Genomic DNA, 14,107 nt, shown 5'->3' with positions numbered 1-14,107 from the left:
GTTAAATTCTAGAGTGACATTGGTACTAATTTGGCTGCTATCCTAGTTTTAAAAGCCTGGCTACAGGATTTTGGTATCTGTAGACTTGAGTAAAGTATCTGACATAAAGATAAAATTTCTTCAAGTGAAGATGAAATATTTTCAGAAGTAGTTCTAAGTGAAAACTCAGTTTAGTAACAATCTAGACATTTATGTCTGTCTTCTTCATCTTTTGTTTTCTAGCACGTAAATGAATCTACCAGAAAAGAACCTGAACTAATTGTCTTATAATTAAAGAGTATTTAAACTGAACTGCAATTAATGAATTTTCTTTTTTTTACAACATAATGGGTTTATATTTAATATACTACTTCTCATCAGGAGGATGTTACTCAGTTAATATAAAGTTTCTTTAACATTAAATCTCTTTCCCATGTCAATGACTTTAAATCTTTTCTGATTTCAGTATTAGATACACTGAATATATTTTTCTAAATTTTTTTTCTCCCAGAGGTAAAAACTTCCCTTTTTTGGCTATTTGGTGTCTAAATACAATATTAACTTGGGAGATAACAAGACAAAAATCTAATAAAAATATGGAGAAAAGACTCTGAAACAATTCAAAAGACAGTGATTACAAGTGAACAGTGGTGATTTCCTAGAACTCTGGGCAAGAACTTCCTTCTATTTCAGGTCCTTTGATAATTCTAAAACTATGAAATATTATGAAAATTTCATAATAGTCATCTTACTTCTTTGTCTTCCTTCTGACCAGTAAATACAAATCAAAGGCTGCATTTTTCAGTGCATTATTTGATGTAAAGAAAACTTTTCTTTTTCCATATACATATATCTATTTGATCCCATTTCATGAACACAATAAAGAATATTAAACTTCCCTATTTATTGATTCTTGAAAACTGTCAGACTTTCAAACTGTAAAACCAGACCAAAGCTCAGGTTTAGCCTCAATAGCACAGAGGTTTTCAGGCTGAGGCTTGATTCAGTAGGCCTTTCAAAGTCACACCTGTCCATATCTTTCTAGAGCAAATATCCGCAAGTAAACACAAATGCCTGTAACGCTGAGAACCACATCTAACAAGAGAGCAATTATATTACGGGCTTCTTCTGCTTCAACAACAGGCAGCACCAAAACAGTGACATGAGAACCAAGGACAACTATATTGAAACTGAGGTCATGCTGTTGGAATCTTGAGGGCTGAAGGTTCCAAAGAAATGGTATATATAGAATTCTATCTGGCTTGAAATGTTCCCTTTCTGGAACTCCGGATGCTGAGATTAAGAGGTTCCATGTGACACTGCCTTCCTGGAAGCAGTCATTACAGGAATCAAAGCATTTTCTTTCTTTTTGATACACAATTATCTTTTCCATACACAGATGATAAGATTACAGAACAATGTTATTTCTCTTATTTAGTAATGATTGTAATTTAAAACAAATCCTTAGGTTGCACTAAAGGAAACATCTCAATCAAGAAAAGTAATAGTTCCACTGGATTCAGTTCAAATCAATCATTTATAGAATTGTTATCAATTAAATTATTATTTATATTTTTTATTTTTTTAAGACAGAGTCTCAGTCTGTTGCCCAGGTTGGAGTGAAGTGATGTGATCTCAGCTCACTGCAACTTCTGCCTCTTGGTTAAAGTTATTCTCTTGCCTCAAGCTTTCTGAGTATCTGGGACCGCAGGCACGCATCACCATGCCCGGTGAATTTTTGGGTTTTTAGTAGACAAAGTTGAGCAGTTTAGCGAAGTAGTCGAAAATGCTGTTGCTTGTGGAAAGGTTAAAATCACTGTGGCTTTTTAGCATAAAGAGACTACTTAGGCAGCTATCTTCAGATATTTGAAGGGCATTTTTTACAGAACAGATTGGATCTTATTTTTGTATTGCTGCCAGGCACAAATAAGATACATGAAATAGGGCAGGGAGACTTTGTGAGTCAATGAGTTCTCTTTGCATTGCTAAAAGTGCTCGAGATTATCATTATCAGGGTAGAGCTTGTTTTTGTTCTTTTTAAATTTATTCCAAAACAAATACAAAACAGCTTTTCCAAAAAATGAGAGGAAAGAAATGAAGCAGGAAGCCAATGTTGATGGTACATGTTGATGGATAGTCTCATATATTTTTGGTGGGATTATGTACATTGATACATTTAAATAAACAATAATTTAACAAAATATAACGTTTATCACTTTCACACCATAATTCTACTGCTGTGAATTTATCCTAGTGAAAAAAATCTTAAGAAAGAAGCTGTAAGCATAAGTATATTCATCACAGTGTTTTTTAAATAGCAGAAAGTTGGAAATAATATAAATCCAATTATAGAGGAATAATACATCAAACTGCAGTACATTCAATGGATAGAATGCTATGTTGTCATTAAAAAGATGTTGGCCAGGTGCAGTGCCTATAATCCTGGCACTTTGGGAGGTCGAGGCCAGCAGATTGCCTGAGCTCAGGAGTTTGAGACCAGCCTGGGCAACACAGTGAAACCTCGTCTCTACTAAAATACAAAAAATTAGCCGGGCATGGTGATGTGCACCTCTAGTCCCAGCCACTTGGGAGGTTGAGGCAGGAGAATTGCTTGACTACAGGAGGTGGAGATTGCAGTGAGCCAAGATCGCAATCCTGCACTCCAGCCTGGGCAACAAAGCAAGACTCTGCCTCCAAAAAAAAACCCAAAACCAAAACCAAAAAATCATATTGTCAAAGAACGTGTATCAGCAAAGAAACTGTCAGTGGGGGGGGGGGGGGCGGGGGGGGAAGGACTTGTAATAATTTACTTGGTTCTCTTCTACGATTGTGACTAAATTCCATTCTTATGCCTCAGTAACATTTCCCACATTTTCCTCTTCTTTTCAATTCTCTGCAACCCCACATTATTCTGGAGCCTCTTATTTATAAACCACAATCCAATATTCCATTTCCCCCTTTTCTCAGCTGCTTTCTCTTTCTCTATTCCCACCTCTATCAGTTATTTTTTAAAATTATCCCAGATTGATTTAGTTTTTCTCTCCCTACCTCCTCCCTTTCCCAGTTTTGAATTCTACATCACAAAAGTCTGGCAGAAGATGACTCTCCTCTGGCAGAAAGGAGGGAGAGGCTGGAATGAAACAAATCAACATTCTCTCTTGTGGCAGAGGAAACGTCATCTCCAATTAATATTTTTTATTCGCTTAGTTATAAACAAGCTAACAAAATTTAAGATACCAAATATTGAAACTTTGTACTCAAGTATTACTGTCACACTGGTTGTGGTTCAAATTTATATACTCCCAACAAAAATACACGAAAATATCAATAATATGTATCTTTATCAATATTGGGCATTTTATTTCTTAGTCTCCTTTTTCAGGTAAAACTAACAAAAAATATGTTAAAATACTGATAATTACACACTTATAATATTAGCATAAGTCATAGTGCTAACATGTAAAGGACTAGAAAGTTCTCCCAGATAGAACAGTCAGGATTTTGCTGTAAAAATAAAACTTACTTGGAACTATGTCCTAGGACCCTGCCAATTTCTTACTGAGTTAAGAAGTATGATTTACATAGATCCTGGTTACCCTGAGGGGCGAAAGAGATGAGAAGTAGCCAGTTGTTAATGGGGAATATGTCAAGAGGAAGGAAAACAGAAGCAAGGGCTGTACACATACTTAAAATGCTTCCTTATTTTTGAATTTTTAAAAATTTCCATTTCTAAACGTAATTGATTTTACTAGAGCCCTGCTGCTCTCTTTGATTAAATGAGAAAAGATTAATTGCTAGACTCTGCACCCCACTAGATACTTCCTGTAACATCCTGTTTTCTGTTAACCACTTAATCAATAATTTAATTAAAAATCAGTAAAATTACTGGTATGTAGGATGAAGTCCCATGAGGTCCTGGAGTGGCTTTCAAATACTTTAGCAACAAAAAGAAAGAAAATGAGGATAGCTAAATTTTTAAATCTGGGTGGTGCATTTATAAGGGCTCATTATGCTAGTCTTTCCATAACACTTTTGTCAATGTTTAACATTTTTCATAATATTTAAATCAGTAGTATGTTCAAGATAATTCTGAGCTGTTTTTAAAAAGTTTTTAAAAATAAAATTTTCTACCAACAAAATTGTTCTATATGACATCTTGATTTATCGATTTGTGTAGAATAAATATAGATGATTTCCTGACATATGAAAAATGTCTAACTATCCAAGGATAAAAAAATACATTTGATAAAGATCAGACTCAAGACATTTTAACATTGAACATTAAGAAGTAACCCCAACTTGCATTTCTTATTACAAGCAAAGCATCCAATGTACCTTTGAATTGTTTCCAAGATTCTTTGCTTGCTCTTTCCCGTCTTCCGCCCCACTTTTCTTGGTCTTGGACCTCAGTCTTGGATTTAGCTTTAAACACCCCTTTTCTTCACTCTATTGTTCTCATGTTGGTTTATTTGAATGGAAAATAATTATGTAGGTTTCAAGAGAAAACAGCTCTTGGATCAAAAATACTCTTAGAAGAACTGGGACTGATACCAGGAATGGTGGTAACTAAAGAGAGAAGGTAAAAGAACTAACATGTTTTGATCCATCTACTATGTGCCAAGGCGGTATTATGGATACATACAAATAGCAGAGAAAGATGTTTTAAAACATTGATTGTAAAAGAAGCTTATTATTATTATTTTATTTTTTTGTTTGGTAGTGTCTCTCACTCTATTGCCCAAGCTGGACTGCAGTGGCGTGATCATGGCCCACTGCAGCCACAACTTCCTGGGTTCGAGCCATCATCCCACCTCAGCCTCCTGAGTAGCTGGGACAGCAAATGTGCGCCACTATACCAACTATTATTTTCTTGTAGACACAGGATCTCACTATGTTGCCCAGGCTGGTCTCAAACTCCTGAGCTCCAGCAATCCTCCTACCTTGGCCTTCCAAAATGTTGGGATTACAGGCACAAGCCACCACGCCCAGGCTATTATGTATTTCTTGAAGAGTCACTAGAGTAGCCCTATTCTTTATGCAAATGTAAGACAGGCAGGGATGTTTGCCCTGTAATGAGGGTATAGCAAATATCTTTTATGACTCCATTGCATCTGTCACTTACTGTGATTCTGGGAATGTGAGGCTGATTACTGGCTCAAAGGTAGATCAGTTTGCATAAGAAACCCAGAGGCTTCTGGGAGGGGAAAAAATCCTATTTTCTCTGGGGATATACTACTCCCTCTTTCTTTGAGATGTGAATACTACTGAGAGAGAGAAGGTAGTCTTTACTCATCCAAGGGCCAGTGGTAGGGATAGGCAGCATGTCTCCTAAGATTAATATAGAGAAAGGTTATCTGAATTGGTAACTCCAACTCTTGGCACTCAAATTAAAAAATAATATGGAAGCAAGTAGAATAATAAATATATTTATACTTTTTTCCACATAAGAAGTTAAATAATAAATACATTTGTACTCTTTTCCACATAAAGAGTTAGTTGAGGTTGGGTATGGTAGCTCATGCCTGTAATCCTAGCACTTTGGGAGGCCAAGGTGGGTAGATTGCTTGAGCCCAGGAGTTCAAGACCAACCTGTACAACATAGTGAGACCCTGTCTCTATAAAAGAAAATAAATTTTATCCTTCTCCAGAACAAAACACAACTTTCACCTCACACTGGATTTTCCCCTCCCTTACCTTCCATTTCATGGAAATTTAGCTCTAAATTTTTCTCTGGTGTGACACACTTCTACTTCTCAGGAAAATTACCTATGTATAAAATAGTGTTGTTTACACCTAAAAAATAATAATTTGGAGTTAGTAGAAGTGAATAAAGCAAGAGGTATTCAAATCCCATACTGTCTGCTCCATGGTCAGACTTCCTCATCCTAAATCCTGACTTTGTTTACCCTGACCTTATCTGAATAGTTTTTACCCTTGATTTCCTACCTCAAGTTCCATTTTCCTTTTGAAATCTCACCAGCCACCTCACTCCACAGGGATATTTTTCTGCTTCTGAATTCCTGTTATATTTACCACTTATTTTCATACTCTCCCCTATGGTTATATTTTAAGTATGTAAATTAAAATTTGAGTTGGAATTTATTTGAAAGCAGTGGCAACATTCTAGATTTCTCTGAACTCTTCCAAGGGGTTAATGTGGTGTTCTATATGTAAGCTGAACATTAGATTGAAACTCAGTTTTCTCAGAATGTATGAGTTCTTCTCCTCCCTCTTTGGCTCTGTTTAGCTTAGTAACAGTCATGGACAATTGCATATGAATCTTACGGCTGTTATTGGTCAACCTAGCAACCGTGTCAGTTCCCAAGGATACAAACTCTGAAGACATACCCTTTTGGTATGGTAATGAATGAAGCTAAAGAATATTAGAACTACTGTATAATAAACTGGCTTTTTGGTCTCTGTAGGAGTCATTATTTCCCTCTCTAAAGCAAACATTTTGCGTTAGTCACACAAAACAAACATCTTAAACTTTTATAAAATGAAATAATGAGGACATGTAGCTAAGTATTAAAAATAATACAACAACTAACCATGTACACATTAAGTCAGTGTTAACTAATATTATCATTCAGCCATTTTTCCTGAGAAATAAAACATTATAGAACTTAAGGCTTTCTCTGGGTGTGGTGGCTCATGCCTGTAATCCCAACATTTTGGGAGGCCGAGACAGGCAAATCACTTGAAGTCAGGAGTTGGAGACCAGCCTTGCCAACATGGTGAAAACTCCATCTCTACCGAAAATATAAAAATTAGCCAGGCGTGGTGCCGCATGTCTATAGTCCCAGCTACTCAGGAGGCTGAGACACAAGAATGGCTTGAACCTGGGAGGCCGAGGCTGCAGGAAACTGAGGTTTTGCCACTGCATTCCAGCCTGGGTGACAGAGTGAGAGTCTGTCTCAAAAAATAAAAATAAAAAAATTTGAGCCTTCCCAAATCATTAACCATCCTCTTTCCCCAGCCTAAAGATGATATGTATAATTTTCCCACCCATGTTTGTATGTTTTTTAAATATATATGTATACATTAACACTATGTAGTATGATTTTGAATATTTACAAATGTTACACAACTGTTACATGAAAATTGTAATCTGCAAACTTTTTATTAACTATTATAATTTTATTAAAAATTAAATCAGTTTCTTAATTTTTTTGTCTCCTTTGCTCATCTTTCATTATTTTCTATCATTATTTTTCTTTCTATTTTTTTTTTGGCTTTGCTCTCATTGTTTTTTCTAAGTATTCTATTAACATGTGTGCTTGAAAAAAATATGTCTTTTCTACATTAGCTTACCTTAAGAAATACACAGAAAGCCTGGTCAACATAGTGAGAGCTCATCTCTAAAACAAATTTAAAAATTAGCTGTGTATGGTGGTGTGTGCCTGTAGTCTTAGCTACTTAGGAGGCTGAGGCAGGAATGAGCTCAGAAGTAAGAGGCAGCAGTGAACCATGATTGTGCCACTGCACTCCAGCCTGGGTGACAGAAATTTTCCACCCCTGCCTCCTTTCCCCACAAAAAGAAATACACAGTCATAGGTTTACTATTAAACCTAAAATGAGGCCAGGCGTCACAGCTCCCACCTATAGTCCTAACACTCTGGGCAACAGAGACAGGAGAATTGCTTGAGGCCAGGGGTTTGAGGCTGGCCTGGGGACCCTATCTCTATAGTTAAAAGAGAAAGAGAGAGAGAAAAAAGATACATTTGCAATTTTGATAGCTATGTGATTAAATGATATGAGAAATAAACAATTGTAGAAGTTTAAGAAAAAGATTATTCTATATCAATATTTAGAGAGAATTTTTTCAGCTACGTTGAATATCTTTTTTACTTTTTTTTTCTTGAGACGGAGTTTCACTCTTATTGCCCAGGCCAGAGTGCAATGTCATGACCTTGGCTCACTGCAACATCCATCTCCCAGTTTCAAGGGATTCTCCTGCCTCAGTCTCCGGGGTAGCTGGGATTACAGGTGCCTGCCACCACGTCCGACTAATTTTTTGTATTTTCAATAGAGTTGTGGGAGGGGGGATGGTGGGGTTCATCATTTTGGTCAGGATGGTCTCGAACTCCTGACCTCAGGTGATCTACCTACCTCGGCCTCCCAAAGTGCTGAGATTACAGGCATGAACCACCTTGCCCGGTCTGTTTACTTTTAAGATAATCTATTTTTGCTTTCGCTGTGAGGGGTCTAGGTGCAGATTATTTTATTTTAAACTTTGGTGTACACTATGATTTTCAAGATCCATGACATTTGTTTATTCTAGAATATTCTATTTATTATCTCTTCAAATGCTAGGTCTCACCATACAATTTCTTCTCTTTTTTCGTTTATTTTAAAGGATGCAAATGAACATCCAGATAAAGAGGTCCTGAACTTCTGCCAGTATTGTAGGTATCTTTAGGTTTGTGGATTCTTAATAAGCACACTGAGATGATCTAAGAATGCAGAGCAAACTTCTTTCCTTTTCTTCTTTTAATAAAAAAAAATGGCCGGGCGCGGTGGCTCAAGCCTGTAATCCCAGCACTTTGGGAGGCCGAGGCGGGTGGATCACGAGGTCAAGAGATCGAGACCATCCTGGTCAACATGGTGAAACCCCGTCTCTACTAAAAAAAAAAAAATACAAAAAACTAGCTGGGCGTGGTGGCGCGTGCCTGTAATCCCAGCTACTTAGGAGGCTGAGGCATGAGAATTGCCTGAACCCAGGAGGCGGAGGTTGCGGTGAGCCGAGATCACGCCATTGCACTCCAGCCTGGGTAACGAGAGCGAAACTCCGTCTCAAAAAAAAAAAAAATAAAAATAAAATAAAAAATAAAAAAAAATAAAAAAAATTTTTTTTAGGCCAAGTACAGTGGTTCATGCCTATAATCCCAGCACTTTGGGAGGCTGAGGTGGGTGGATCACTTGAGGCCAGGAGTTCAAGACCAGCCTGGGCAACATGGTGAAATCCTGCCTCCATGAAAAATATAAAAATGACCCAGGTGTGGTGGTTTGCACCTGTGGTCCCAGCTACTCGTGAGGCTAAGATGGGAAAATCTGTTGAGCCCAGGAGGTTTTTTTTAGAGATAGGACTTCCCTTTGTCACCCAGGCTAGAGTGCAGTGGTGGGATCACAGCTCATTGCAGCCTCAAACCTCTGGGCTCAAGCAATCCTCCTGCCTCAGCCTCCCAATTAGCTAGGACTAAAGGTGCATGCTGCCGTGCCCAGCTAATTTTCAAATTTTTGGTAGAGACAGAGTGTTGCTTTGTTGACCAGGCTTCCTGTGTATTTCTTCAGGTAAACTATTGTAGAAGATACTCCAACAGACAGTGACTTTAAATGTAATTAGTTTTCTTATACATAATCCTGAGGTTATTGGATCAAATCTGCTGGCTAGTTCTGCTCCACAAGGTCATTAATTGGCCCTGATTTTTTCCATCCTGTCTCTTCACCATTACCTAGTCCTAGGTCAAGGATTCTCAGCCATGTTTGTGCTGTAGACTCGGCTGGCACTCTAGTTAAGTGTACGGACTCCCAGAATAACGTTTAATGCATAAAATGAAATACATTTGGATTCAAAAGAATGATGAATAACATCCATCGTGTGATTTGACTATCTTCTATGACTCACAATCTTTAGTTGTTTAAACTCTACTTTTGGGGAGAGTTTGATCTTCTGCAGACAGAAATTAGTACTGGGTGTGGAGTTCAGTCATAACAAAAACTTTAAAATACACAGCAATGGCTCTTGGACTAGGTGATGGACAGAGAATGAAAGGATGCAAGGAGACTTTTGAAGGAGGCTGGAAAAGCAGTGAGGAGGCTGTTAATAAAGACTGAAGAAATAGCAAAAACAACATTAGAGGAGGCTGCAGAGGCAATGAGGCAATTATTGGAAACTAGAAAAGGGGAACCCAGAGTATGCAGCAGCAGAACAATTAGCAAGCCTGTAATCTGTAGAAACCAATTTAAGCTCTGATTTATCCAACGGTTATTTATTGAAGCTCTATGATGTGCCAGACACCATGATAGGAGCTAAGAGACAGTGTTATTGTTGCAAGACAACTGAATTTTACCAGTTAGCAATTTTCAGAATATTTCTGTAAATATTGGTAGCTTCTAGCAGTTAAAGGTAGGCGGGGTCCACCTCCCTCCATCAATTTCCAATAGCCTTGACGTCAATGTATTGTAAGTGGTATCTTATAATAGATGTAAGACATAGACCAAATTCTGACAAATATATTCACTAGACTATCCTTTTAATATACACAGAAATTATAGTCCTTCCATGACAAAATACAGCATAATTCTATTAAGAAATATATAGTAAGATAATGAAGCACACAAAAATCATAGCATTAATATTTTTGCAGTAGGTTTGAGAACAAGTTGTTTGTTGTTGATATATTTTACTGTTTTATGTTTTAAGAAGTTTGGTATATTTAATATCTTACAGATTAATTTTATGATTCCAATATAAAATGCCTGATTTATTCAGGATTGCAATTTCAAGTTGAAAGATATAAGGCAATGTTATAAAGGTATAAGGCAATGTTATAAATGGTATTTTAACCCTTAAAATAAGTTAAGATTCAATTTTATACATATGTGTATAAGTATGTATACATATTTAATTTGCTAGACCTAGAAGTCATATACATTCTTGGGAAGTTTTGCCAAATGGGCAATTTAACTAAAATTGTAAATGAGACCAAATGTAAATCAAAGGCCTCATAAAAGTAACTGTTAAAATTTGTCAGATTTATAAATTGATAATTTGATTCATAAGTTAAAAGCTTAAGAAGAAATGGGCTTTTGAATCTGTCACATTAATAAATCAAATGTGAATTTAATAACCTCAAGTAATATTTTCCTGAGTCATTCTCAAGAACATCAAAATATCCTCCTTGACGAAAATGAATCAAGTTCATCAGTGTTAAGTAATAGTGTTACCAGAAAGGTGTCTCAATCCAGACCCAAAGAGAGGGTTCTGGGATCTCAGACAAGAGAGAATTCAGGGTGAGTCCACAGAATAAAGTGAAAGCAAATTTATTAAGAAGTAAATAGTAAGAATGGTTACTCCATAGGCAGAGCGGGGCAGTCAACAGCAGACAAAGCAAGAGGAGGAACACATCCTCCTTAGGTACAAGGCTTGGTTATACATAATATAATATAATGAAAAAAAAATGAGGAGCACATGATGGGGTGATGTGCTGTCCTACAAGGGCTTGTAACAAGGGATTGTTAATCTTTGTGTAACTACGATCTTCTGTGATAATCTATATTATCTTTCCTTTTTTTTTTTTTTTGAGTCAGAATCTTGCTCTGTTGCCCAGGCTGGAATGCAGTGATGCCATCTCGGCTCACTGCAGTCTCTGCCTCCTGGGCTGTAGTGATTCTCCCATCTCAGCCTCACCAGTAGCTAAGACTACAGGCATGCACCACCATGCCGGGCTAATATTTGTATTTTTGGTAGAGACAGGGTTTTGTCATGTTACCCAGGCTGGTCTACAACTCCTGAGCTCAAGTGATCTGTCCGCCTCAGATTCCCAAAGGGTTGGGATTACAGGTGTGAGCCGTCATGTCAGGCCTGTATATTATCTTTAAAGTGAAACTTAAACTAAGAATGGTTTTGTTCTTACGATATGGGACATCAGGACATTTCCTGGGTCTGTTATTTTCCGTGTCTGTTAAGTCCTGAGTCTGTTCGGCAAACATTATTAATTTGTTTCCTTCACTGTATATATCCTGTTGATTAATAATGCCTAACCTGGGAATACAGCCCAGTAGGTCTCGGCCTCATGCTACCCAGCCCTTATTCAAGATGGCGTTGCTCTGGTTCAAATGCCTTTGACAACAGCTTTCATGGAAAGAGAATACAATACTATCATTTGTGTGTGTGTGTGTGTGTGTGTGTGTGTTCTTTTGCCTTGTTTTTCCATTTAATTTAATAGCTAAAATTTACAATGCTAAATTTAATTTGAGTGTTTAAGCATTTTAAGTAGTAAACTGCTAAAGAGAGAGGGTTTTCTTTCTTTTTTTTTTTTTTTTCATTTTTGAATATTGCACATCAAGGATCAGAATTGTCCAAAAGTAACTCAGAGAACTCACTGTAAGCTTCTCAGACAATTAACAGGTCCCTCGCTGGTGGTTTCTTATTCCTCAGCAGAAAGGTTACGATTTCCCATGGAACCCAAGATCTCTAGGAGGTAGTGGATCTAGGTTTTTGTGGAGCCTAAAGTTTATATATATGTCTCTTTTTGCCGACCCCCCACCACTTTTTTTTTTTTTTTTTGAGACAGTCATGATCTGTCGTCCAGCCTGGAGTGCAGTGGAGTGATCTCCGCTCACTGCAACTTCTGCCTCCTGGGCTCAAGTGATTCTCCTGCCTTAGCCTCTCAAGTAACTGGCACTACAGGTGTATGCCACTACGCCTGGCTAATTTTTTTGTATTTTTCGTAGGGACAGGGTTTCACCATGTTAGCCAGGCTGGTCTCTAACTCCTGACCTCAAGTGATCTGGCTGCCTTGGCCTCCCAAAGTGCTGGGATTACAGGCTTGAACCACCATGCCCAGCTTGACCCTTCGTTTTGTTTCTCAAATAAATCATATTCCTTTAATCCATACCAGGTCACTAGTAGACTTTATCAAGTGGTAAGATGAAAAGGGCAAAGATAAATTCTACTAAGATGAATAGTATTTGTGTGTTGATTCAGTGCTATTACTTTACCTCTGTTTCCCATACAGCTATGGGGGAAATTAATTTGAAATTTTATTCTGGGCAAATGCAATGGAACTGTAAGACATAACTCTGTAGTCACAATTATGTGTAAATAGAATGTAAGAAAGATTAGAAAAATAGTTAAAATTACAAGTTTTCATTCCTATCAGCAAATTATGACAGATCTAAAAGATGTCTTAGGAATAAAAGTGTCTATTGCTACAAATTATGTGTTTTACATTATATGATTGACCTTTGAGCAGCATAGGCTTAAACTTCCCAGGTCCACTTATATGCGGATTTTCTTCCACTTCTGCCACCCTTGAGACAGCAAAACCAACCCCTTCTCTTTCTCCTACTCCTTACTCAGTATGAACACAAACAAGATGAGGACCTTAATGACGACCGACTTCTACTTAATGTACTTAGTAAACATATTTTCTCTTTCTTATGACTTTCTTAACATTTTCTTTTCTCTAGCTTACTTTATTGTAAGAATACAGTGTATAATACATATAACATGTAATCAACTGTTTATGTTATTGATAAGGCTTCTGGGCAACAGTAGGCTATCAGTAGTTAAGTTTTGGGGGAGTTATACATGGATTTTCACTGCAAGTGGGGTCAGTGCATCAACTGCCACTTTTCAAGGGTCAATGGTATAGCCCCCCCGCCCCCTTTTTTTGACAGAGTCTCTCTCAGCCGCCCTGGTTGGAGTGCAGTGGCATCAACTCAGCTAATTGCAACCTCCGCCTCCCTGGTTCAAGCAATTGTCCAGCCTCACAGCCTCAGCCTCCTGAGTAGCTGGGATTAGAGGCTCCTGCCACCACACCTGGCTGATTTTTGAATTTTTTAGTGGAGACGGGGTTTTGCTATGTTGGCCAGGCTGGTCTCAAACTCCTGACCTCAGGTGATCTGCCTGCCTTGGCATCCCAAAGTTCTGAGATTACATGTGTGAGCCACTGTGCCTGGCCTGGTATGGCACTTTTGGACTTATGCAATTAACTTGCCTTTATTATTAAATACAAGATTGTAGTTGAGACTACAGGTGTGCGCCACCACACACAGGTAATTTTTGTATTTTAGTAGAGACAGAGTTTCACTATTTTGGCCAGGCTGATCAGGAACTTCTGACCTCAATTGATTACCTACCTTGGACTCCCAAAGCGCTGGAATTACAGGTGTGAGCCACCACGCTCAGCCCTCTGTCTCTTATATAGTGTGACTGGTGCTTTTGTGAAGAATGTGTTTTTTTCTAACATGGTATTTTAGTATGTTTTTCATAACATTTTTCTGTTATCTTTTTGAGGACTGCCTTTAATTAATTTGAAGTTATTGACTTTATCAACTGCACCTTTTCTAGACAATGTATAATCATATAATATATATTCTTTTGTGTCTGGTCTTTTGT

General features: G+C 37.6%; 1 protein-coding gene across 1 annotated transcript; it reads right to left on the bottom strand.

Annotated features, from left to right (window-relative positions):
- Positions 1–1,179, bottom strand: LOC120364918 (small integral membrane protein 30-like). The gene is given in 2 exon segments (XM_039471725.2): positions 1–1,134; positions 1,137–1,179. Coding segments are annotated over 2 exon segments (177 nt in total). The 3' UTR covers positions 1–1,000.
- Between the last annotated feature and the right edge of the window lie 12,928 nt (positions 1,180–14,107).

This window comes from Saimiri boliviensis, chromosome 7, assembly GCF_048565385.1.
Source record: "Saimiri boliviensis isolate mSaiBol1 chromosome 7, mSaiBol1.pri, whole genome shotgun sequence".
In the NCBI taxonomy this organism is placed as follows: Eukaryota; Metazoa; Chordata; class Mammalia; order Primates; family Cebidae; genus Saimiri; species Saimiri boliviensis.
Note: the sequence above shows the minus strand (reverse complement) of the source record. Positions and strands in the feature narration are given on the sequence as shown.